The 27,143-nt window shown below is 47.7% G+C and overlaps 1 protein-coding gene across 3 annotated transcripts in view; it reads right to left on the bottom strand.

Moving 5' to 3' along the window:
- The window catches only part of TNIK (TRAF2 and NCK interacting kinase), a 146,958-nt gene that overhangs the window by 9,091 nt on the left and 110,724 nt on the right, over positions 1-27,143 (bottom strand). For 2 of the 3 annotated variants that reach the window (XM_058812176.1, XM_058812177.1), the window contains 10 exons: positions 22,806-22,970; positions 20,923-21,162; positions 18,627-18,733; positions 15,606-15,769; positions 14,394-14,491; positions 9,610-9,794; positions 6,359-6,485; positions 3,954-4,118; positions 1,030-1,144; positions 499-669 (listed from right to left, as the gene is read on the bottom strand). In XM_058812176.1, the coding sequence (XP_058668159.1) occupies positions 499-669; positions 1,030-1,144; positions 3,954-4,118; positions 6,359-6,485; positions 9,610-9,794; positions 14,394-14,491; positions 15,606-15,769; positions 18,627-18,733; positions 20,923-21,162; positions 22,806-22,970 (1,537 nt within the window). The remainder of the gene's footprint in view (positions 1-498; positions 670-1,029; positions 1,145-3,953; positions 4,119-6,358; positions 6,486-9,609; positions 9,795-14,393; positions 14,492-15,605; positions 15,770-18,626; positions 18,734-20,922; positions 21,163-22,805; positions 22,971-27,143) is intronic. The other variant, XM_058812178.1, reaches the window with a different exon arrangement.

The following is a 27,143-nucleotide window of genomic DNA, read 5'->3' as shown; positions in this document are numbered from 1 at the left end:
GATGCGACCCTTGGGGCACGGAGAAGTGTAGCCACGATATTTTCTGAAAAATCCCTTTGCTAGGATTTTTCCTCCTGAGAAGCTGAGAGGCCTCAGGAACAAAATGTAAACAATGATTATCTGCTGCTGTGGAATGCAACAGGTGCATCTGGGATTGGTCTCATGTGGTTGTTTCTAATTAATGGCCAATCACAGCCCAGCTGTCCGGACTGTCTGGCCAGTCACAGGATTTTGTTATCATTCCGTTCTTTCTCCTTGCTTGCTAGCCTTCTGATGAAATTCTGTCTTCTATTCTTTTAGTATAGTTTTAATATAATATATATATATCATAAAATAAAAAATTCTGAAACATGGAGTCAGATCCTCATCTCTTCCCTCTTCCTGGAACCCCTGCGAACACCACCACAGAGAAGGGGCCAAGCGGAGGCAGGGGCACATTCCCACACATTCCGACCCATTCCCAGCCCCTGGGAGCCACAGGGAGTGCCCAGGGCCTACCCCAGAGAGCAGCACAGAGGATCTCGGAGTTGAAGCGCTTCTTGTACTTGCGGATCTCGGGGGTGTCGCTGTGCGGGCGGATGTTGGTGGGGTTCACGTTCACCACCGAGATCTTGCGCGCCTCGTTCAGCTTGGCCTGCTCCTGCCTCAGCAGCTCGCTGGTGAACAGGGCTGGAAAGGCAACACAGGGAGGGGTGATGGGTTAAACGCTCTATCACCTCTGTTTTGGGATAGAATGACAATATTTGGTTTATTTCTCCATGGAGGAGTCATCGCTGTGTTACAAGGTATAAGTTTGCCCAAGCAGACTGTAGGGTGGATTTCTGCTGCTCCCCGTTTCCTCCCAGATCTTTCTGGGGGCATTTTGCTGGAGAGGAGAAGAAGTTGGATGGGAGCTGGAGAGGGCAAGGACACACACACCAGCTATGTCTGGATGTCTGGAGTCATTGAAATGTGAGAAGTTCACTGGGGTTATTCAGGCTCCTTGACATGCTCTCCCTCCCATCTCAAACTGGCCTCATTGGCTCTTACGATTAGCAGATGACTCTTCATCCTCATCTTCATCTTCATCGGTAGGTGAGGTCTGATACACTCTGGTGTCCACAAAGGGGGTGAAAGAGGCTTTGGTGCTACTTCCCATACCATACTAGAAAATGAACAGCAAGAGAGGGCTCAGTGCATAGAAATAACACCTGTGTACATCTAAGACTTTCTAATTAGCAAATGGTGCCTGCCTCTGCAGTGCCCTTTTTGAGCCCTCTGTGAACATCTGCTCCTCCTCCCCATAACTAATCAGAAGCAAATATTAAATTGGATTTCTGAGTGTTTGTGAGCGACAGAAAACGGGAGGAGCAGGGCCTGGCTCCGCTCTCCCCTCACAGGCAGAAGCACAGCCATGAGGACAGCCAGCAGAGAAGCCACAGGGCCAGAGGCAGAAGCCAAGGCAGGTAAAATCCATCACAGAATCATTTAGACTGGAGCAGACCTTTAAGATCATCAATCCACCTGGTAACTTCTCTGCATGTCACACACATGCCTTAAACCTTCTCTGGGACGTCAGGCAGGCGAGGGTTTGCTTTTCCCACTTTCCCATTCCTGCTGAGGTGGTGCTGGGAGTCCCTGTGAGGCCTGGGGCAGCTGGCACAGCTTTTTAAATTATCCCCAGCATTTCAAGTGGGACTGCAGAAAGGGGCATTTCTAAGTTAACAAAACTTAACCTGAAGGTATGGCAGGAAATGTCAGAGCCAATACTATGCTGAGGGAATCTGGGGATGAACAAACTGCAGTGTCACACTGCTTTCTTTTTAAAACCATTGCTTTAAGGCAGAAAACGAGGCTAAGACCTCCTTCCAAGCAAAAGGAAATCCTTGTCTTTGGAGTCAAAGGAACGTGAATTTCCCCTTCTTTGAGCAGCTTATCCTCCCTACTCCTGCATTTACCCAGGACATGCTTTATGGATGAGCTCAGTTTAGAGCTGCAGCAGCAGCAAACCCAGCTCACTCTGCAGCACCACTACAGCTCACGTTTTTCTCCTCTGGGACATTCATTGTCCTTCTTGTGAAATAAATCTTCCTCAGCTTTCACCCAGTCACCCAGCCCAGGCTGCTCCCTGTCCCTGTGTGACATTCCTGCCCGGGGAGATGTGCCATGGGGAACACCACCACCACCCTGGCACATCCCCACTGAAACCAGGCTGTGCCTGTCCTCCGGTGAACCATAAAGTGATTCAAGGGCACAACAAACCACGCGTAGGAGCAGCTTCGTGGCTCGTGACTTTTCCCAGCACTTTGGGGCTGGCATCCATGGGTGAGCCAGCATCCATGCCAAAATCAGGCTGTGCATCCTGCTTCCCTCCCAGCCCTGTTCCCTGACAGCCTGGCTGTTTCCATAGAAACAGGATGGATTTCTAAGCAGAAGAGGGTAACTGAAGGAGTTAACAGCCTGCAGCAGGGAAGGCTGTGGGCACAGATACCTCTGCTTTGTGCTTGTCTCCTATCCAAGAAATACACAGATTCTTTCCCTGTGCTGAATGTCTTTTCCATAAAACAATGGCAATTTAAGGAAGAGAAGATTTCAGATTTTGCAGGGACTTCCAGCTGAGAGCCAGGTGCTTTCCAGCAAATATATTACAAAGAAACCCCTCATCCCAATGCACTGAGCATTTTTCCTTGCTCAGATGCAGTTATTCTCCTCAGAAGATGACATTTTAATAGCATCCAAGGCTGATATTTAAATATTAAGACTTCATCTTCCCCCAGGTCCTGTTCAACAGCCTATAAACCTGTGTGGTGGCTTACAAAGAGCATCAAGCTGCAGGCTGAAGTCGTGCTTGCATGAGTCACCTGGAAACCCTTGAACAAAATCCCTAAGTTTCCACTCACACCCACTCCCTGCTCAGTCAACTCTAAAAATACAATTTTAGAAATGGAGAAGATCTTTTTGGTTGATATTCTGTAAATGAATACATTTAAACTCAATCCTAGGCTGCATTTCAGCCCCAGGATGACTGTGGAAGGTGTTACTTTCAGGATCGACTCTCTCATTCCTGTTTTTTATGCCAATGAGGAAACAGATAAAAACTTGAGGTCAAGTCAGGCACCATCTGTTCTTACGTTTTATCAATGCCCAATTCCAAGAAATTTTTATTTTTATACTGCTCGTAAAAGTACACCATAGAGTGAGAACACCATTTCTATGAAAGAACATAGGATGGCAGAACTTTTGATGTACAACCTACCAAATGAAACAACAACATTAAATACAATAGCTTAATTAGCACCAAATGGGTTGAGTTCTCATGGGAAAAATGAACTGTTTGGCTCCCACAGCTAAGGATGGTAAGCTGGACACATCAATTCCCTTGGTTTATTTGTCACATCTTGTACTAAGGCTTTTTACACTTTATTCAATTTTAGTGTTCAGTCATGTGCCCATAAAACACCTACCAGAGACAAACATTTTGCCATGACAGGAAACACATGATTTTAGAAGTGTGCAGGCTTCTTCTACTCTGAAGAACAATGTGGAATTTTGCTGGCTTTGGTTTTTGGTAACTTTTCAGCCATGACAATTATCAGAGGTGGCACAGATGGAAGCTGGGCCCAGTTGAAGCTAATGGCATCACTGGCTCTCACCACTTCCTTTTATATCCAAGTGTCAGAAAAAAATGGGGCTTTCTTACCAGTTGGCAGCACTGGTGTCACACCACCAGAACTCCAGCTAGTGGGCTTGAAAGACCTAATAAATCCTTCTCCCATCAGCCACAGACCCCTATAGCAGTAACCCATCCGATTCCCTCGCATTTCCACTACGCTCACCCACGGGGACCAGAAACAGAGCGAGGGAAGAGCCAAGAAAGGCAGGGAGGAAAGCAGGAGAGCCCATCAGGGGGCAGAGATGTTAATCCTTGATTTACAAGCAGTGCAAAGGAGAGAGAGGAGCCCCCCAGCACGTACTTCAGGCACCGAGTCCATGTCCTGCGCATGCGTGGAGACTCGCCCCAGGGCCTCGGTCGGCGTGCCCGCCGGCGAGTGGCTTTGCTGCACCAGGTCAGGCAGGTTGATGTGACCTGCAAAGCCATTGCTGGCTGCGTGGCCAGAACGCTTTTTTTCACCAGAGGTCTGCAGAGACACAAGGCATGAGGAAGAAAGAGAAGGGAGGGGGGAGGGAAGAGAAAATAGAAGGGGAAAAATCCAAACCAAACGAAGTTGTCGGCAGTCCCGCGGCTCCCAGAGCAAGCGCAGGAGAAGGACCCTCTCTGTTCCATCCCCATGCAGCCTGGCAAGCAGCAAACCAACCCCCCCACTCCAGAGAATTAGACAGGATTAATGACAAAGTCAGTGCAGAGTAATTAGCCACGAAACAGTGAGAGAGGCCTGGTCACTGTTGGTTGGAGATGAGGAACTCAGGGCAGATTCTGTGCTTGCCCCCATGGGTGCAAACCCCATGGCCAGCTCTCCTCCCACACAGCCACTGGTGACACTGAGCCCTCAGCCAGCCCTAGCCTGGACAGCTTTGCACAGCTATGGCAAAGAGCAGCCTGACTGCAAGTGCCAGCACAGCCCTGTCCATGTTTCTGTGACCCAAACCAGCAGTGAACAGCAGCAGCAGGGCGGGAGGGGCAGAACCACCAGCAGCTCGCCCTGCACAGGAGGTTCCTTGGGTTTCCACAGGGTTGTTCCCCTTCCTTTCCATCCCCTCCCTGTGCAAGGCAGGGGCACTGGGAAGTTTCTCCCTTCCTAATTTATTTTGCCATTTTGATGGATCTCACCTACCTGGAGCACATCAATGACATTGTTACAGAGATTTACCCATTTACTGGGATTTGTGGTAACTTTAACTGGGCTCACCAAGCCTGACTAGTCCTGATGACATTTATCTTTTGATTGCTCATTACCATCACCTTTGACCACACCTTGCCATTCCACCAAAGAGTGAAAAGCTCTTTTCCCAAAGCCCTCTGACCTCTGTGAGCTCATCCTCTGATGGTTATGGTGTGAGGGGAAAACAGTAAGCACCCAGCACAAGGCTGCAGTTTGGATTTCTTATCATGCTTTCTCCTCCCAGTGAGGTTTTCCAGCTGCTTCTCTTGCCCATGCCTTTCAAACCATTCTGCATCCCAATTCTCATCCCAATTCCCATCCAGCCCTGCTGGCACAGCACAGGCTTTACTGTTGTGATGCTGAACACAAGCTCATTTCAGGAACAACTGCCTGTTACACAGGGCCTTGTTCTCCCACTCACCCACAGCACCCTCCCTGATTTAGGGGTGTGCAGAGCTGTGGGGATCCCTGCTCTGAACAGCTCCATCCCACTGAGGGATGGGGTGGACTGTATTATAACCCCTCCAAAACTAATGGAGAAAGGCAACAAACATCCTGTAACTTCTTTTGCTAACTCATTCCTCTCTTTCAAACTTGCATTTATATTTTTCATTCATATGTGAATACATTAGATAAATGGAATTAAGAATTAAAATGCAGCTCAAGTCTTGTGTGATCTAAACATCCCTCCCCTACAATTGCAGACTCCAAGCTCCCCTCCTTCCTTCTCCTCTTCCACCTCCCTGATGTGCTGGTGGCAGAGCCACTCCCCTGTTCCATAACCATGAGGACCTCCTGCTCTCTCACCAGAGGTCCAGCTCCCCATCTGCACTTCCACCAGCATCACCAGAACGTTCCAGCAGCTGGCAAGTCGAGAAACACCGAGGGAGATCTTCCACAGCCACTGCAGGTGCCTGCTCTGCCTCACTGCTGCAGAACCACCCCTCAGCCCTGCTCCCAGCACAGCCTCACCTCCACAGCCCTGGGATGGGGGCTCACATCCCTCTGGGATGCCCAGTGCCTCCCACAGCCCTGGGATGGGGGCTCACATCCCTCTGGGATGCCCAGTGCCTCCCACAGCCCTGGGATGGGGGCTCACATCCCTCTGGGATGCCCAGTGCCTCCCACAGCACCAGCCTCTGCTGAAAGCCCCCAAACCCTCTACAAACACTGCACGGCTCTATCAGTCCCAAGTGGCAGAGGCTGGGAAGAAGAAGGCAGACTTTGGGCCAGTTCCAAGTGAATTCCCTGAACGCTGTAGATGGAAGGTAACTCCAGCTGCCCGGAGCAATGGTGGGGTTACAGCAGAGCCTTTGCAGGAGCCTCCTCCCCGCCGTGCCCTGGCACTGCCATTCACTGCTGTTTGTAGTTCTGAGAAACATTTGCACTTGTCACATTTGCTCCGAGTGTAAATTGCACTAACGAGCACAATTTACTCCTCATTTTGTGTTCCGGACACACAGCACTGTTAGTTTTTGTGCTTACATGGGCAAAACCTCCTGAAGATGCTCCATGGAAGTGTTTGTTTTACAACTTACCTCCCTCACCATCAAAGTCCCTTCCCTTGAAATATTGCTAAACGTATCTGCGTGGGAAGTCTCGAGCCCGTGGGTTGTCACCATGCCCAGGTTGTACGGCTCGTTGCTTCCAGGAATTCCTGTGGGGCTGGGGACAGAGGGGAAAAGCATTAATGGTGAATATTCCTTTGTTAAACCAGGTGAAAAATCCTCTGGTGCAGTATTATTTCAATGAGGGTAAGGCTCTGTATCTCACAGGAAGAAAAGTTAGAAAAATGTATCCATTTAGATTTATGGGAAATGATAGATGCTGCCAGAAATACAGGGCCAGGGTCAGGTTGATAAAGAACAGATACCAAAGAGAGAGACCATTCTCTTCCTTATCCCAAGGTGGCCTGAGAGGAGCACCGATGAACAGGCAACAAGAAGTGGCACTCCTGCTCTACTTTATATAATTTTTTCCTACCTAAAAAAGCTGCAGAAAACCAAAATTTACTCCCTTTAATTCCCATCTCAACCCCTGAAAAGGAAACACCAGATCATCTGATGGCAAATAACAAGGGAGGGGATGGGGTCTGGAGAAGATGTGAGCAGGACAAGTTGTGTCCTGTAGCTTTCTGCTGTTTCCCAGTGAAAATTCAGCCCTAACCTGTGGTTTCACCTTGAAATCTCCATGATTCTATTTGAAGAAGGAGACTGGAATTTATTAAATTTTAGTACTGCCTGAGACTGACTGTCACAGGTGCTGAGCTGCTCCCATTACTTCACTTGGCAGCCTGGCTGCTTAAATATAACTGGAACAAATCCACAAGCAAACAACCAACACCCCTGGATGATCAGACCTGTTACTCTGCATTTAAAACCCTCACAGACCAATTGCTTCCAGCAGTGTGAGGCAATACAACCTGGAACTCCTGTGCACACCAACAAGCCCCGAGGCTGGTGAGGGAGCCTGGTCGGTGAAAAGCCATAACAACCTGGATTAATCATGGGGTTACTGGTCCAGGGTGGGACCTGAGCCCTGGGGAGACCCCGAGGTGGGACTGGATCCTTGCCTGCATCCAATCAAACCTACAACTGGATGGGTATCACAAAGGCACTCCACACAGTAGCCCACCAGATTCCCTACAGCACCTTCCATGAGGGGAGCTAACACCTCCCTTTAGCTTTTCACCAAAGGATGAGAAAATAGCACAGTTATTATATCTTTAAAATAAGAGAACAGGGCCAGAGGAGGTTATGTTAATTTTGAGACTGTACAGCCAGTGAATGAATGGCTGAGGCAGCCCTGGGGTCCCAAATTTCATCAGTGCACAGTTTCCATGTCATCCTGCAAGAATTCCCTGGCCATGGGCAAGAGCTGGCTGGCACAGCTCAAGGAGAGGGAGCTGAGGGGAGTCATCAGAGTTTTCAGATGGAGAAATGATATCTCCAGAGGTGGATGGAATAAACAATCCCTCCTATCCACTGGGACACAGAGCAAAAATTGATAGGTTGGTTTATCCTGCAGCAGGATAGAGCTGGAATGAAGAGCAGCCAAGTGCTCAGGGAGGATACCCAGGGAAGTTTAAACAAGGGTTACACAAAGATCACTCAGACGGTGCAGCAGAAGACAAAATTATCTCTCTTGGTCCCACTTTCCAATGACAAACACTAAACACAGGAAAATAAATCTCTGTTAGAAAAAAACACCAAAGTACATCGAGGCTGAACTCGAGCTAAGGTCCCTTTTGAGAAATAAGGGTTTAACTCAGAGGATTTGCTCTCCTTTTCCCCAGACATGGGGCAGTGCAGCTCTGCCTGCAGACACTCCTGCATCTCTGGGACACAAGGGAGACAGGACATTATGGGACATGTGGCATTGGGCTGGCAGGGGCTGGGGGCATCCAGCTCACTGCTGTCATCCCACACATGTGGCTGCAAGGCATCCAGTGGGATATTCATCCACTGGGAAGTGCTGTGTCAAACCCAAGGTGTCTGAAGAAGGATGTCAGCACAAATTAACCACTCCTGATCAAACTCCTCTGCCATGAGCAGCTTGAGGCCCCTTCTGGCACGCCTGACTGCCCATCCCACTGCTGCACGTTCAGAGCCATCCCTCTGCCTCCTGACCTGCTCCAACCAACTCAAGAGCTCTGATTTTAATTCTTCTGCTGGAAGGAAGCTTCAACCCAGGAGCTTGGCACTCTGAATAACATGGACCCAAGGAGACATGGTCTCCCTGCCACTTAGAGGGCTTCTGTGCTGCTCCATGCCCCATGAATCAGAGAATCAAAGAATTGTTTAGCTTTAGAGGAAAAGGACTCTAAATTCCTTGAGTCCAACCATTCACCCAGCACCATCATGTTCACTGCTAAACCATGTTCCTGAAGCCAGGTATGCCTGTGTCAACTACAACTCATTTAGCAGGAAAAATGGAAATGAACTGATTAAAACACAAATAATCCCCTGAAACTTTCCTACAGCTCCTCTGTGAATTCAGAGGGGCAGGATTCAGATCCTGCTGCCAGGCAGAGCCCTCCAGAAATGCCTCTGCAAAGCACTGGGTGGGAAACCTGAGCAGAGATATTCCAGGAACTCTCTCTGAATGGCAACAGCTCCCTGTGAGTGTTGAAGCTGTGGTGCCCTGATCTGGAGAGACTCAAAAGCACAAATGTCCCATGGGACACAACAGTCTGCTGATCTCTTCATTTCACCACTTCAACCCACCACGACTGACTGTGCCAAGGGCAGAAATCCAAGACAAAGATTCAGGATTATTGTAATCCTGGCTCTACCAGTTGGCACTGGGCAGGACACCAAGTACTGACACTTAAGCATGGCTTAATTTGGGGCAAGACCAGGCTCAAGAGCAGGCAGAATTTAACACATCCATCCCATGGGCACGACCCACGGTGTGGATGAGGTCAGCTGTGCCCACTCTGGCCAAAAACCTGCCTGGCTCATCAGCAGGTATAGCTCCATCAGCTTTGCGCCAACATTCACTGAATACGCAGCAGAAATAGCTCAGTTTTCCCCATTAATTCTCTCTAGTTTGGAACAGGAAAAGCACTCATGTGAGTACATCATCCCTTGCAACCATGAGGCCATTCCCAGTGCCAGCCACCAAACATGGACACGCTTTGGCCATGTCCCTTATCACAGCTACTGCTCCTCCAGGCCAGGACACACCAGGGTTTCTCCTCCAGGCCAGGACACACTGGGATTCCACCTCCATAAAAACACACACTGGGCTTTCATGGCTTGCCCCCCCAAAAGAAAGCGCTGCTCACATGAGCCGTGGGATGTCACTGACAGGCACGGTCCCATCGTGCGTCTCGTTCTCCCCATCCTCCTCCTCCTCCTCGCTGCTCTCCGACTCCTCGCTGGAGGAGGAATAGTCTGTCACCTTCTTCAGGGGCCGGTTGGTTTCCTCGATGCGCAGCTCCCTCAGCTCTTTGGCTAAAGCCGTCAGGTCCTAAAGGGGATGGGGGCAAGGAAACAAGGAGGCGACGGCTGTTACACTCAGAGCGAGGAGAAGGTCACACACATCTCTCCAAAAGCCAATGCTAACAGCACGAGCAACGAGAAATAGCTTTACAGAGTCGTTACAAACATGAGACAAACGTAAGACAATGTTTGTAGCATGTAGCATTTATTAAACAAAACAAAACTGATTTACGCTCACTGAAAAGTCAATAGCCAACCTCTTCTTTTTCTCTTTGGAACGTGTATGTGCATATATATACACACACTTATATGTATATACACGACAAAATTATATTTGTTGGAAAAGGTGAAGTTCAGTCACCATCATAGTAAACTGGAAAACAACGTCACTTCAAAGATTGGCTCGGAGAATTTCTCCTGCAGGGTTTTCTCTTCTTTCAAACTTCTCAAAAGAGACCCCGTAATGGTATTTATTCTGTAATAAATGCATTTGGGAAGGAAGCAATGACAGCATCTCCCATGGAGTGGTGCAATCCCCACGTCAAGAGCTGCTTCCATGGTGAGTCTCTGCTGTCGGGCGGCTGCCGAGAGGCGGTGAGGAGCACGAGGAGAAGCGCCCAGCTCAGCCAGACTTTGGAGTCACAGCTCTGAGTCAGCCATACGATCAAAAATAATAATAATTAAAAAAAAAAAAATCCCTCAGCGGGACCCATTAAGCACTTTATGTGAAATGTGGCAGCCTACAAGCTAAGGGAGAAAGAAACTAAAAAAAACCAAAAAAAAAACCAACCAAAAAGCCTCGAAACAAGAAAAAAGATAGGAGCAGTTCCAAAGCCTAGTCATAATTTTTCAGTTTACCATGACTTTGATGAGGTCTCAGACCCGACAGTCATATAAAATAGACACTGCTATTTCAAAACAAGGAACATGGCAGGCACCGTGTAGAAAAGAGACTTTTTGTTATCTTACATGCTTTTATAGCAATGCAGGGGGAAGCAGTAGGGCAGAAAAGCATGAGAGCTCGAATTAGAATGGGTTAGAGAACTCTGTTGCACAAGACATGCACATGACGAACAAAGCATTGCAATTGTCAGTCTTACCATTTCTCCCTATATTAGTGACCGAGGTAGGCATCAGTGCATTCGGTCAGAGATAAAGGATCAGGGAGAAAGAAACTCATTGAAAAAGACTAAATTCCACAATTGTCTTACGGCCATACTCTCATTTACTGCATTTCCAGTTTACCGTTCCAGCAGGGCGACTACGGCAATATTAATTATTGTGGCAAAAGGAGCTCCTAAAACCTATCCTGTCGACACATGAAGAGAAGGATGGAGAAGCTCTACGGCTGAGATGCAAACCCAGTTTGGTTTTTAATGGTGAGGGAGGAATGTTTTGTAAGCAATCTGTGCTTTGGTTTCTGATGACCCACGCCTCCCGGCGGGCTCCCACCGGTGACAGCCACACATTCTGCTCCCAGGTCTGCCCTGCCCAGGCTCTGACAGAGAGACTCCCCTGGATTTTGGAGAGTTGGAGAGCTTTGCATCAGACCCAGAAGTATAAGCATCCCAAAAAAGGCTTTTTTTTTGTTTTGTTTTTTTTTTTTGATTTGTCAATCTCTGTTTCACAGCGGGTATCTGTGATGGGTTTTATATGGGTTGTTCAGCCTGAAGAAGAGAAAGTCCCACAGGAAGACTTCAGAGCATTTTCCAGCACCTAAAGAGGCTCCAGTAGAGTTGGAGAGGGACTTTGGACAAGGGTATGGAGTGACAGGACAAAGGGGAATGGCTTCAAACTGACAGAGAGTAGGTTTAGATTAGATATTGGGAAGAAATTCCTTATTCAGGCTGTGGTGAGGCCCTGGCACAGGTGGCTCAGGGAAGCTGTGGCTGCCCTATCCCTGGAAATGTTCAAGGCCAGGATGGATGAGGCTTGCAGCAACCTGGGATAGTGGAAGGCGTCCCGGTTTATGGACTGGGTGGGGTGGAACAAGATGAACTTTAAGGTCCCTTCCAACCCAAACCATTCTCTGATTCTGTAGTTCTGTGTCCCTCCAAATGGTCTCTGTACCTTTAAAGAAAGGCTCTTTACCATGATTAAAGAGAGATTGTGGTATTTCAAGAGCTCCTTTTCGATGCCAACATGTTTGAGATTGAAATAGAGTCAAATCTGCAGTCACGACAACTAATTATTTTAATTAGTGCTGTAGCAGCTTCTATGATACGACTGCTTCTTTTCCTAAATACGAATCAGTGACAATTTGAGCAGCTTAACAATGCTTTCCATTTAGAGTATCAAACATGCTCTTTATTGAGCACTTGCCTTTGAATTGAATTAGAGCCTCGCACTTTAAAAGGGATTTTAGGACTGTGTAAGAGCCTCTTAAAACTGCAGCTGGACTTCTGCAGTGCAGGACTAGCACTGATCTCCTCCCTGTCACAGCACTGGACTGTGAAAATTATTTCTTTTTTACACCTTCCACTTCTAATATGCTTCAAGGCACCCTATCAGCCTTTTTTGGCCATCACTAGAAGACAGTCAGGTACTTTAAAAATCAGCTTAATTACTTTTTATAACTAATTTGAAAGTTATAAGAACAGTAATACTCCCAGACAATATCATCAGATAACTCATATTTCCTAGTTAAAGCTTTGCCTCGGGATGGTTAATTCTTTGATGCTATAATTTTGTTTAAGTAACGAGCACTTTGTAGGATTAAACAGCTTCACCAAGTTGCTCCTGGACCAAAAACAATCTGACAACCAGAGAGAAAGTGCTCTGTAGTTCCACACATGTTCCAAGTGTTATTACTGAGGGTGACATAATACATAAATCAGCAGTGTCGGTGCTCTTTAATTACTTTTAATTACAAAGCCTTCTTTAGATTTAATATTTGCTGGAATCAAGTCAGATTGGTTTCCAAAATCACACTGCTCCTTGAGCTTGAATTCAGCACACATGCTGCCTATTTAGACACTGATTTATGTGCTTTTTTTCTTAACAAAGCACCTCATTAAACAAAATGTATTGCTCATATTTTATCCAAGAGAATAAGTTAACTAACCAGCACATCTTCCTTCTTTCATATCTTCTATTTTTAGAGGAAAGAGGCTGCTGAAACCAGTGCTTTCTGCTACAGCCCTGCAGTTACCAGTATCTGCAGTGTGCACAGCGATGCGTGTGTGAGGCAAGTTAAATGTTAAATCAGGAATGCTGGGTCTTGTCCCATGAATGTTTAAACATCCACCACTGCCAGATGCACATTTAAAATATTATCCTAAGTGAAAAAGGTGCACTTGAGGACTCTCATTTTTAAGAGGATGAATGAGGACCAGCACTGCCATCAACATCCGAGATGGCTCTGCTGACAGGCTTTGCAGTGGATGCTGGTCCATGAGAATGAACAACCCACTCCTGTTTTTAAAGTGCCTTGTTTTGAATTAGGCTTAGAACACATTTCAAAAAGCACTTGATGGTCCCACTGAAATCAGCAGGTGGCCAGGGGCTGTGGCTGAGAGCAGAATGTGGTGAGGGGTCCAGGCTGCCCGACCTCCTCCACCAGCACGAGAAACCTCCGCTCTGGCTCCTTCTCCTTCCAACAGCAGCAGCACCACCTGCTCCCCCACGCGTGCACTGGGATGCCTCTGCCCTGGCCTCCATGCAAGTGGCGTGGCCAGCAGGTTTTGGGCAGCCCAGGGCTGAGCAGAGCACACCAGCAGTGCTGTCCCCTCCCGACACCGGAACGGCACCGGTTCGCTCTCCCGTCCGACCCGAGATCGCATCGCCACCTTTATCAACGGCACCAAGAAAACCCAGCTCGGAATTAAGCACTAACTAGTCAACCTTGCACAGGCATGACCCACTGAGAAAAGATATCACTAACCTCATCTATAGCTTTCTTATAGCTCTGTGGGTAAAGGAAGAATAATCAGCATCAGAGGAAACAGATCGGGACAGGAAAAAGCCAGAGGAAGGGCAAGCAGGTTAGAAATAAAATTAGAATTGTTAGCTCAACGCTGTGGAGTGTAGAGAAAAAAAACATCATCAACAAAACATTAATACACATTAAAATAGAGAAACAGTAGAAATTCATATAGTTTTTAGGCCGACTCTGCAGTTTTAAGACACAAATGTCAACAGCATTAAACCAGGAGGAAACACTTCGGATGAGATTTTGCTCAGAATAATAGAAGGGGATTGTACAGAGACCACTACCAGGTGGGGTTTTAAGCTGGGAAGGCTGTCGGGGGCTGGCTGGTTCCCCAGCCTTCACGAGCGGAGCATCCCTGGGCGGGTGCTGCGGGGGACATGCAGCACGGAACACAACCATGTGCCATCGGCCACCGCCGCGCCCAAGCTAGCAAAGCCCTTAAGCGCCTGCTTCGCCTGGAAACACGGGCTTAAGTGCTTTCCCCTAGGCTTGGGCTCCTGGTAAAAACTCATGCACTCTCTTAAGCATTCAAATCTCCCAGGGGCTCTTGCTGTACTGCTGCTGTCCAGTCTCTCAGCTGGAGCAGCAGCAGTGCTAGCCTCGTTTTTGGGGTCCCCGCGGTTGTGCCGCCGCACCGAAGGGAAACGCGGCCGAGCCAGCTGGCAGCATTCCCATGGGAAGGAATTGAGCACTCACAGCGGGTCGGCTCGGTCGTGTCACGTCCCTGTTGTCCTCCTGCTTGACCTTGGCGGGCTCATGGGAGAGCACAGGGGACCCTTCGGGCTTGGCATTCCCTGGTGAAAGGCAGGAGGAGAGAGTGGGAATTAAAATGCTGCCAAAATCCATCACTACATCCTGTCACCTGGGACAGGTGGGAACAGGGGCCTCAGCATCACTTTGCTTCTACTGTCTTGAAAAACCCTCCTGCTCCTTTCTGCTTCTCCACCAAGAGACCAAGAGAAGCCATAATCCTGCCCATCCTCCACCAACAGCCCTCTCACAGAGTTACTGCTCCTTCCCTACTAAAGAAACAAATTTACTTTGCAGAAGAGCAGGGCATATGATAAATGAAAAGCTCTGCAGCATCTGACATCGCTAGGACAATATTTGTCACAGGATTCCTCATTAGTAAAAGCAAAACCAAACCTGAAATGACAATGGGTTACAAACTCCTTTTATTGAGTACCTAGAGGACTGATGGTTTCAACAACAGACACCATCATCTTATGGCCAACTCATAAAATATTCAAGGCATGGAGGCAGCATTTGTCTTAAAGCTCTTCAGCCCTGGGGAATGGAATTGTGGGGCTGTGCCAGAATGCAGATGAGTGGGTGTAGGAGCTGTGGCAACTCTACTACTCCACTGCCATCAAACAGGGGAATGGAATATCTTTAAGAGGGGCTCTAGGGTGAGAGGGAACAATTTGGCTACACACATAAATCTCATGTCAGCACGGCTGCCTGGTGAAAGCACTTGAGAGAAAGCTTCTTATAGGTCATGTCACTCCTCTGATTCTATCTCCGGCACAAAGATGAAGCCCCTCAAAAAAAATATATATATCAATTAAAAGTGAAACACACTCCCAAAGAAACCACATCAGGAGAGGTGCATCTGAGTGGATGAAGACAGGAAGCACACTGCTTGTTTTCTCTGTTTACCCTAAAGCATAACTCCCATCTCCTTCTGCCAGGGCTACTTGGCAGTGAGATGCTGTGGCCATCTTACATCAGCCTCCAGGGAAATGGGGCTGTTGGCAACTCTGTCTGCATGGAGGCCAGCAGGTCACAAAAGCACATCAGAAATGATGGATCCTTTGATTTTTAAGTTTTTTAGAAAACAAGCATGAGATCACACGTCTCTTGCCCTCCCAAAGTGTGCCTGGGGCTGAGGGACGTGCCCAAGCTCACCTCTGACTCTGTTGCGCTCGCTGGAGCCAGCCTGGGAGCCAGGCTGGGACCCACCCTGGGAGCTGGGCTGGGAGCTGGGAGTGCTGGAGCTGGAGGAGCTGCCACTGCTGGTCCTCTGCAAGGGGCTCTCCACGATGGTCTCTGTCCTCCTCAGGTCTGGGTTGCTGCAGGAGGGCAGAACAGAGGGGCACCATCAGCCAGGGTCACACACACCCACCCACCCACCCCAGGGCTCTAGACCCTGCCCACACTGACAGGGGTGGCTGCAAAGGCCCCCAGAGTCCTCCTCAGCTGGAGGAGACAGGGCTGAGATCACCAACTTTGGGTGCTCTATGACCACAACAACAAAAAAAAATTGCCCGGAGTAGCTCTCTGCTCTTATTTTATAAAATTTGGCAACCATTAAAAGATTCCTTGCTCTTGATCTGTAGATTTGCAAAGCTGGAGTTACCTAATTAGCCACCAAAATTCTTCGTAAATGCAGGAATTTGTGATGTGCCGTTAGACAAAGACTTCAGCAAAGCAAGGATCTCCAATTTGCAGCAAGGCTGCAGATCTCTTGTACCACTTAATTCACAGTCCCAAATTTTCATGGCTTCACTTCAAACTTGCATCAGATATCCACTTTTCCTCCTTGATTTCTCTCACCCTTGTGAACACAGATAAATCTAGAATAAAAAGTGCCCTTGATACACAAGGAGTGACTAATATCTCTCTGGGTATCAGATGCCTTTAGGAAATTAATTCTTATTTGGCATTGAAATGACATCAGAAGAGATGTTCATGCAGAGTTAGGCAATTTGGTTTTATACAGTGTTTCTGGAAGTGATCTTATTCAAAGGCCTCTTTAAAATGTATAGTAAATATTCCCTCATTTGTCACAACAGGGTGACAAATAAAAGATGAGATATTTTTGTAATATTTGTATTTATGCATGGGGAAAACCAAGAACCAATAGAAGAAATGGGGAAAAAGGAAAAATATTACATTAGTGTGAGAGAAATAAAGTATAAAATAATTTCAATGACAACTTAAGTTTAAGGGACATGTGGTAGCATCCTAATAATTTCCAATTTTCATCAAACTGAAGGCCTCCAGCTCAGGCTCTATGGCTGAAATCCTTAGCTAAATTAACTAATGAAGTATATTTGAAAATTTTGGCAACTGATGTGTTTACCTGCACCAAGCAGGCTGAGGATTAGGAAACACTGGGCAACCTTCAATTTGAATCCTAGCTTTCCATTATCCCTTTTACTTTCAATACCATCACTTATAAAGATTACGCAGTCCAATATCCCTCTGCATTTTAAACTGTCCTTCAAGCAACAGCTAATTAAAATAGCAACATTTTCAAGAATTCAAAATGTTTCAGCTTTTGGCAAAGAAGAGCAACAAACCATGATATGCTTTTTCTCTAATTAAAAAAAAAAGAACAACAAAAAACCCAAAAAATTCTCTTCCTCCTGCTGCTGTCCCTGGCAGTGATTCGGGGCTGTGAGTTTGCTGAAGCAGAGGGGCAGTGAGCTGGAAAGGGAGGCATTGCTCACACTGGTGACAGCACACCCCATGAACATCCCCACAGTCACTTTTTGACCTCCCCCTCTGAGGACAAGGCAGGAGGAAGCAGCCAAGGAGCTCCCTCACGCAAGGCTAATTGGAACTTGCATTTCTCCCAGGATCTGCCTGTCTGAGGTCTGTTCTGTGAATCACAGACAAGCTCTCGCATGACTAAGCTGTGTTTTTAACATCCAGCTCTGAGCAGAGCCTGTCAGCCTCCCTGCTCGTTTTAGACATGCCCAGGGACAGCTGTGGCACGGCAGGGATGGGGCCACAGCAGTGGCACTGCACCTTCCCAGAGCTGGATCTGCCTGAGGTGAAGGCCCAGTCCTGGGAAGCTGAAAGAATTTAATCCTTGATCAACATCTAGAGAAGATCTCAGCTGGCTGCATGAGTGTCTGTCCTGCAGCACATTCCTCAGTCATTATCTGTGAAAAACCACTCTGATGCATAAGAAATGTATGGAATGTACCCTGAGACCTCCCCACTGGCTTACAGGGACCCACTGACATGCAGGAGGTGAGAACCAGGACCTAAATCCAGCAAGGGGAGCACCCAAACTCCTGTTTGCCTCCACAGCAGCAGATGCAGCATCCACCTCCAAACCCTGCAATGCCCAGGAATTCATTCAGGAAGGGAGCAAAGCCTCCAGGGAAGCTCCAAGCCTTGTCAGTACAAATCACTGTTGGATGCAAAAATTCATCCCAGGCACAAGAGAAGCCTTGCAGATGGTGTTCAGTCAGCTAAAGCAGGGCTGGACCCAGCCCCTGTCTGTGCTCCCAGCTGGGCAATGCCAGGCAGTGCAGCAGTGGCACACCAGGGTTACTCCTGCCCTGTGGAAACCCAGGGCATTGGGAATATTTCTCTGTCTGCTCTGGGGTGCCCTGACCCCCAGGGCAGCACTGACTTTGACCCTCATTCATGGAGAAAGTTTCCCAGACTTCAAGATAGACTGGTATCCACAAAAGTCCAAAAAGTGAAATAGATTACAGAGAGTAGTGTAGGTGTGTCAGTTGGTGAGAAATTTAGGTTTTGGGATTTTTAGTATGTTGTGGATAGAAGCAAGATGGAGGGCACAGCGTGTTGTCCTGGGTTTCTTCTTCATGCTTCTTCTTCCTTCTTCTCCATGGGTTTGGGTGGCATTTGGTAATTGGGCAGAAAAGTCCCCATTGCAGCTTTTTGGAATCAGTTATTGGGTTAAAAGGGAAAATAATCTAGGTGTCAGTTCTTAATTGGACAGTTTAGTCTTAAAAGACCTTCTAACAAGAGATTGTTGGCCATTTTGTGTCTTGTAATGACAAGCTGCCAAACTCACAGCAGTGAGACTGTTTTACTGATAAGAAATAATAAACACCTGAGTCCAAACACAAATCACTGTTTTAAGTGCCTTCAATCCAGACCCAGAGAAACCCACAACTGGAACCTCCACACTGCCCATCCTCTCCATTCCCTGCATGCCCTCACCTTGCCCTGATGGGCTGGGAGCCCAGCCGTGGCCCCAGGGCGCTGCCATTGCCCGGGGAGTTCTTCCTTGCCAGGGCAGGGGATATGGAAGTGGTTCTTTGAGGCACCTGGAAAAGAATGGAGACATCTGCAGTCACCTACCTGAGCCATCACAGATCACCTTCCAGCTCTGCCTCAAGGCTGATTTACAACTGATTTCCCACTGAGAGAAAGGCAGTATTTAGGGCAATTATAAAAGACAAGGCTCTCAGCTTTTAGAAGGGATCACTGGAGTGTGAGGCAGCAGCAAGCAGCAAAGGTGGTATCAGGGATGCTCCTGGCACAGGAGCCCCCAGAGCAGCCTGGCTACCACCAAAAAAGGCACTTACATCTAGAAGAAATGTATGCACATATATACACACACATATATATAATTTAAATCTAACAAAACCCATACAAGTAATTTTTAAGGTAAAATTCAGACTGAAGTGCATTTCTACAGCCACAACAGAGGTTTTCTATCTAGCTCAGATATGACACATGCCAGCAGACAAAAGGTGTTGACTGGTGGACAAACAAGAGGGTTGACAGTGGGAAGACCCAGACTGACCCACCTAACACTGGGATTAGACACTGTGACCTTCACTGAGCCTCAGATGCCACTGCCAAAACCTTGCTGCTGGCAGAAGGGCTCAGCACGAGCATCCAAAGCCAACCACAGCCTAGAGGGGCAGTGACAGGTGACCCTGAACTCTGCCCCATCCCGTGGGAGCTCAGGCATCACTGCATGGTCACAGGTGCAGTGACTCCAGCACCTCAGTGATGTGCAGAGGCAAATCAATACTCACCTGGTTCAATACCTTGCACCAGTTAACAGAAAGGCCAAGGGCTTGTCAGGATTAGCAAGAAAAAGGATTAGGCTTGGCTTTTTTAAGAATAAACACACGGTTCCATTAGGTAACATAAGAGAAGATTTAGAGAGTCTGGACTGCAGCATCACCAGCTGCAGCGTGTCCCAGCACAAAGCAGTCTCCCCTCCAGGTAGGGTACTCTGCAGTCAGGACTTGGGGAGTTTTTCACCTTCCTCTGAAGCATCCAGCCACAAGCACTGGCAGAAACAAGACCCTGGACCACGGAGACAGCCTGTCCTGCCTCTCAGGGCAGTCCTTTCTCTCCTGCCTCCAAACACCCCAAACACACCTTGGGCAGCCCAGTGTGCAGTCAGGCTCCTCTGGGGTGGAACTGCCAACACACCAGCCCTAAATGTGATCTGGTGGTCCATCTTCCCTCAGCCAAGGGGGAAAACACTGCAGAGTGCTGGAGAAACAGCTTTTCTCCCAGCAGCCATGGTCTCACCACGCAGCGCATCGCTGCGGCCGAGTGTCCTTCTCAAGGACTCATGGCAAAAGCCAACATTAAATTGCAGGGCTTTTTCTTAATTAGGTTAAAACCAGGCAGCCACCCCCCTGCACGATGGAGGAGCCAAGCACACACACAGTTCCAGGAGCTGTTGGCTTGCTGCTGCCTTCAGCAGAGCACTGATGTCCCCTCTTGCTTGGTGACAGCAGAAACAGGAGCATTATCAACACCCATGACACCACCACAGATCCCCTGCACAGGGAGGCTTACCTGGTGACTGTGACTTTGCTCTTCAAAAGGCAAGTTACTCACTTTGTAAATACACAGAAAAATTGCCTCTCAATCAGGGACAAATACTGCCTCCCTGTCACTAATCAATTTATAATAATTTCTCCTCTGTAAAAATCCTCCGGGCTGAGCACTGATTCACTGTAAGGGCAGCTTTAATGGCCAAGTTATAATTCTTCCCAAGTGAAGGTGTATAAACAACACAATCGAAATACTGGTCCAGAAGAATCCTAATTAAAGAGGTACTGCCAGACACTGCCAAAATGTCAATGAATGTATAAAGCTGCTGGAGCCCTTACAAGTCTTCCATCAATATTGATTGCAACTGGAGGCACGGTACTGGACTAAAAAGGACCTGTCTTATTGAGTATGACAAATTTTATGTTCCTATAATTCTATTTAAGCAGAAGGTTGTTTTTTATCCAAGGGAGAGATTAGATTAATTTGTTTTGGCCTCTGTCTGAGCTCTAGAACTTTCTTTGCTGGAGGGCAGTGCTGTTTTGCAGCTATTTTGCAGCCAAGAGCAGCTCCCAGCATGTCCTGAGGAAATGCAGCCCCTGGGTGGGTCAGCCCCTGCTGCAGAGCCTCAGGGTGGGCTCAGTCCTGCCCACTCTGCTTTGCCAGAGGGACTCAGCTCTGAGGTGCTGAAAGTGAGGAGTGGTTGTGTTACCTTTGGTGGAATGTCTTCCTCCTGCCGTAACCAAGAACTTCGGTCAAACTTTTCAATGCGAGGGGGCAGAGGAGGGTTTTCTGAGGTGGGGTCCGAGTTCTGCCTTGGCATCTCAGTGCGGTGAGAGGTCACCGTCAGAGCCTCCTGAAACCCAGCCAGTCCCTTTGCAGGCTGTTCATGCAGTGACTGAGACCCAGACAAGGAGCTTCCTTGGGATTTCACAGTGACCAGATGTGGAATCTAAGCACCAAGTCAAAACAGAACTATCAGTCAAAATGGAGGCTAAAAAAAAATAAAAAAAGGAATTAAAAAAAATTTAAAATTTGATTTAAAAAAAATTTATTTTGATTAGCACTTTGGATGCACTGAAAAGCCCCCTTGGTCTGAGATCAGCACTGCCTTGATTTCAGGAACTTCTGACTTACATCACTTCAAGGCAAGATCTGTTAAAAATCACACTCCCGCACACGCCGTGCCCGCCCCAGGCTCTGCTGCTGCTGGCCCAAAGTCCAGCTCCTACACCTGCACCTCCGTGGTTGTACTAATGAGGTTTGGCATGGATTTTCCATGTTAAAAATGAAAAAACAAAAAGAAGGAAACGATAATAAATAATAACTGATTAAAAAAATCATCAGGAATTCTGAGGCATAGATGGCTTAAAAAATATCTTGAGGCATGAGCTTCTATAGGTCTTGGTGGCTCCAAAGGATTAGCCCTACAGGTTGCAAGTTTAAGGAATAATGACATCTGTTCTGGGAAATGTGAGAAAATCACAAGGTTACAGTTTGTGAAATCAGAGCTCCTTCCCAGGACTCTGTGAAGCTGCACTCCTTTGATACAACAGGGTTGTGACTTTTATTTGAAATTTCTACATACAGATCTCTGTATGTGTCCATGTCTCAAGGGTACAGGAGTATGCACACACACACTGACACGGGGCTCTGGGCTTCAAGCAACTCTTTCATGGGTATTTTATTGCCAAACAAAAGTCTCTGTAGCTGCTGATGGTACGGGACACCAAGAAAGTCACTGAAAATTATTTGGTCAGTCAGAGGGATGACAGTGAAGTGGGGTTTTGCCCACTTTCCAATTGCATACAAAAAAAGTATGTTTCAGGGCTTTCCTGCACATTTTTGTTTAAGGCTGGCTCTGTTCTGGAGGTGCCACACGTGGCTGGCACTTAGTTGGCACATATTCCATAGAAAGCCCAGCTGAACCTGGAGCAAAGGCTTTGTATTTCCCTCTGAAATCCCTGCTGGAGTCTGTGGATCTGTAGGAGCAATTCCAGTGGCTCGACCAGAGCCAGCACTGACACTCCTACAGCTTTTGGTGGCAGAGCTCTTGCGGATCTCATGGCTGGGAGAAACTTCTAAAATAACAATGCCCCTCCTCTGTGACAGTCATGGTGATCTATGCCCTCTCCAGATGTGTTTGTGACTGATGTCAACTCAATGGAAAACCAAAACAAAACCTTGAATCAAAGCGGCAAAGAAAGCAAAACCTCTTTCTGATGATCCTCAGCATCAAAGCATCCCGGGTCTTTTGTACCAGGCTCTGTGGTTTTAGGCCTTTACATAAACCAGATCCAAAGAGGATCAGAGCAACAGCTGCACTGGCCCAGAGCAGCAGCTCCTCCTGGTCCTCCAGCTTGTTTCTAGCAGTAACCAGTACGTGATGCTTCAAAGGAAGGTACAAACCAGCGTGATGTTGCTAACACATGGAGGTGACAAGAGGAACACACTCATGCATGCAGATGCTGCTCTTACTCATGAACATGCTTAAGGCTGAGAATCCAGGGTGCCAGCTGCTATTTCCCCGCCATCCATCACTCCTTGTCTCCTTACCAGCACCCCCAGCACCCTGGCAGGGGGGAGCACCGTTACCTGCGGGTCCACGGGCCGGAGCAGGGGCGGCGTCCGGGCTGGCTGCACGCCGCTGATGCTGAAGGACTCGGAGCGAGGAGGCAGGTTGGGGTCAGAAATCCTGTTGGCCACCTTGTGGGGCATGGCCGGCGAGCTCTGCCGGTTGAGCCGCGAGCGCTCCTCCACCTGCGCGACACCGGGACAGTCAGAGCCCAAAAACCCATTCCAACGGGATCCAGGGTAGGCATGAACATACAGAAACCTCCTTTCTCCTCAGGCATAGCATATCTATTGCTTAACCAAGGTGGTGATCACTCACAGGCTGGACTTGATGATCTTGGAGGTGTTTCCCAACCTAAGTGATTCTGTGATCATGGAATCCAAGATTTCCATCAAACTGTGCAATAAATGCATTTTAAAGGCATGAAAATGCTTGGATTTATATGCTTCATTAATTTCTGAATACGAAATGGAAAAAATAAAGAAACTAAAAAGAAAACATGAAGAAAAGGCAGCACGCCTCAGAGAGATGTTCCTAGAAGAATACTCCCGAGAAGCTCTTGCTTCTTCTCAAATGGATCTTTGAGCAAGGGAACCATTTTCCTTCACTGTTATAAACACCACAACGGGTAGTTTTGTTTGATCTGAATAAAAGAATAAACATGGCAGTCAGAAAAATGTTGGCTTTGATCTGAATTTACTGAGTCTGGCACCTTGTCATGTATGGGAGGGGAAAAACCTCTTTTACTGAGAGAGAACATCAACCCCAAGCCCACTGCTTTCAGCTCCCCTTGATGGGAACACGGTGGTTTCAGCTCACCCAGCCGTGCCATCCTGCAGCTAGGCTGTGCATTGATATTCAGGCAGAATATGCTATGCAGAATTTTTGATACCTCGGGATCTGATGTGTATTTTATTTATGTGTCATGAAAGTGTTAAATACCCCTAGCGTGTCTCGGTTCCACTGTGGATGATGCCACAGTAAAAGGCAATCTTGACAACAGGTTTGCTTGGAAAGAACCACAGCTCTTCTTTAAATAAATACTCATGAAACAAAAAAAACCATTATATGAATAAAAATTAATCCTTTTCAGAGACCGAGCACGAGACAGAGTTAAATCTAGGTAAGAAATTTGTGTTATGGACTGTTTCTTCAGTTTATGTAGCCTGGGCTACTGCTGTGTCCTAGAAGGTCACCACAACTTCCCCAGACCCACCAGCAAGCAGAGGCCGTGCAAAGCTCTGCTCAGCAGTGCCCAAGGAGACAAAGGGATGAGAAGAGGAGCAGGGTGGGAAGGAGAACTGCCTCTGAAAAGTGAGCAGCAGCCTGAGTGCTGGGTCACGGCTGCTCCAGTCCATCTCCTCCTCAGCCAAACGCTGGCAGACAGCGACAGGCGGAGACGGAGCCGCTGCGCCCCAGCTGCTCCCAGCACAACACCAGGCTCCAAGGTGCAGCTGATTGTGGAGGATCTCCAAGCTGGTGTGCAGGAGAAGGCAGGAGAGGGATCAAATTGGGATGTCTGGGTACTGGGAAGGAGAAAGGTGCTTGATTTCCCACTGCCAGTGTCTCCTCACTTGCACCTTGTGGGACCAGCACAGCAAAAGATGCTTTTGCAATTCTCCAGCTGTGCTTGGTGGGGCCCTACTGATTCCACCGTTAGGCAGAAAGGGGGAAAAAGCAGCAAAATCCTTCAGATGTTCATCATTGCTCCAGTACAGACCATCTCTAATTGAACTCAAGGTTCCCCAAACAGGAAACATCCTTAGCAGTGTCTGTGCAGTCCCAGTAGAAGATTGCTAATGTCTTAATACATCACTTCAAAGTGAGAGCAGGATAAAAGCCACGGGGACTGAAGGAGGAGCTGATTGTGGGTGTTGGCTGCTGCAGAGAACAGAACAGCTCATGATGCACAGCTGAGCCCTGAGTTCTCTCAGGGAAGCTCTGAACAGTGGGAAAGCACCATGGGGTCCAGCCACCATGTGGAAAATGTGGAAACTTGTCCCCTCCTTTCTGCACAATCACGTGTGGTATATTCCTGCCCAAATCCATCCTTCAGCTGACCAAGCTGTACCTGGCTATCTGCAACACCTTGTTCAGCAAATACTGATCCATAACAGAAAAGTCAGTAACAAAGGGAGCTGCTAATTACAGGACCACAGCTCAGAGTGCTAATGCCACATCCCTGGCTGGATCACCAGAGGGTCCCAACATGATCTCCAAAAAAGCCCAAACAGTCCATAATTATAAGAGATGTGCCTGGAAAAACAGGACATGTCTGGGACAGCATCCAAGCTACATCCCAAGTTAGCTTTCAGTGCATAACCCTGGGTAACCAGAAGATGAGTAGAAGGGGCAGCAGAAGGGAGTGTGCATCCATGCGTTTTGGCAGGACTATCTGCTCAGACTGTTTCATTCAGCATCAAGAGAAATCCTTGTCTGTGCTCTGGGGAAGCTGTGAGAGATGCAGCACAGGCTGGATCCTCACCCAGAGCTTTGTCATCACCAACAGGCCAACCCCTTAACCAGGGGATGCAGGGACATGACCACAGGGTGAGTCTCACAGCCTCACTCTGATGCTTCATCCCACTCCTGCAGGGTCTTGAGGTCACCCTGTGAAAACCAGTGGGGTGGGAAAATGTGTGCATAAAGGAGAGGTGTGAAAAGCAAAGACAGGCACAGCATGAGGAGGGCTCAGCCATGGTGATCAAGCTCCTACAAGAGAAGACTTGATACCAAAAAAGCGTAAAAACAAGGGCAGTATGGGATGTAATGCAAAATCCTCAGGAAGTATCCAAATAAGCTTTGCACAGCCTCCAGAAACTGTAGGCTGAGCACCAGACTTGTCTTTTCATTGTTCCCACAGGAAAACAAAGTCTCAATATTTCTGTTAAATTAGCATGCATGGGCTGGGTATGGAAATTGCTAAACTGTAACAAAAACCATGGTGGGCTCATTAAGTATCAGCACAAATCTATCTGTGGAGCCAGCAAAGGTGGGCCTTCAATATATGCAGCAAAGTACCTGAATTGTGTTAAAAGTAGGACTAAACAGAAGATAAAACAGGATGGAGGCAAGAGGAGTCATTCTGGGAGATTCCCAAGGGGGCTTTGCTGAGGCAGTACATCAAACTACTGCTCCCAACAGCAGAAAGATGCCACAGCTTGGAGCATTTAATTAGAAACCAGACAGAGTGACACAGGTAAGGAATAAATGGTTTGGAGAGCTAATTGGTGGAAGCTGGAGAAGTTCCCCAACAACAGGAAACCTCATCTTCCCTATGATTTTGGCAAAGGGGAAGAGGCCATGTTCTGCTGCTCTTATTAACACTGTGCAGTTCCCAATGTCCTGCTTCCAGGGACAGCATCAAAACGATGCCAGCCCCATGAAACAGAAGAAATGGGCCTTTGTGTTTGAAAGGGAAAGCTAAATCCAGCACTCTTCTCCTTCACCCCAGATAAAAAAATAATATTCTTTTTTACATATCTTTGCTGAAGTTTTGCAGACAGTGCCAGAAGCACTTCAACAAGGTTCTAGAGGGTTTACTCAAAACCAGGCAATAAAAGACAGAGTTTATTCCCTTTTCCCTGCCCACTACCTACTCTCAGCCTCCCAGCAGATGGACAAGAGTGACCCAGTTCTGCCCAGAGCTGCAGAGGAACCACCAGGTGGAAGCCTCTCTCATCAGAGGCAGCTCAGCACATCTGGAACACCTCATCTGCAATCCCACTCATCAAACCTCTTCTTACACTAAAAAGGGCTGGAGAATGATGATGGAATTTTAGAAAAATTAATAGCAAGAGCAGGCACCAGTCTTACTGGAGTCACCACAAAGAGATTAAGGAGAAAGAGTTTGCAAATGGTTCTGAATCTGCACTGCAGACAATGCATGTCTTAATCTTTTCAAGACTATTCAGACTAGCAATAATTAATATTCAAGATCTCACAAGTATTACAATCCTCTCTTTTTGCCTGAGAGAAAAAAATCAGGAAAGAGCAACCCCAAGGGATACAGCCCTGAGCCTGGGGAAAAGCTGTCCAACCCCTGCCTATGCAGAATTAGGGCTCAGCAAAGAACCTCACAACCATCACCCTCTGCATTCACCCCTGACCCTGCAGACTTGTGGACATGGCAGGAAGGAGAATGAGGAGGTGATCTTCAAGGTCCATTCCAAGCCCTTAATTGAATTATATGATTTTATGTCCACAAGCCCCCAGACAGGCTGAACCCCTCCAGGAGGGATTCACTCTCCTTCTCACATGCCCTCATGGAAAAACCTCCCCTGTTTGTACAAACACAGACTGCACCGAGCTGGGAGTGCTCCTAGCACAGCTGATGGCATCTCCTGGGTCCCCACCCT

Source organism: Ammospiza caudacuta, chromosome 11 (assembly GCF_027887145.1).
Source record: "Ammospiza caudacuta isolate bAmmCau1 chromosome 11, bAmmCau1.pri, whole genome shotgun sequence".
NCBI classification, from domain to species: Eukaryota; Metazoa; Chordata; class Aves; order Passeriformes; family Passerellidae; genus Ammospiza; species Ammospiza caudacuta.
The sequence above is the reverse complement of the archived record's forward strand: the minus strand, read 5'-3'. Positions and strand labels throughout refer to the sequence as shown.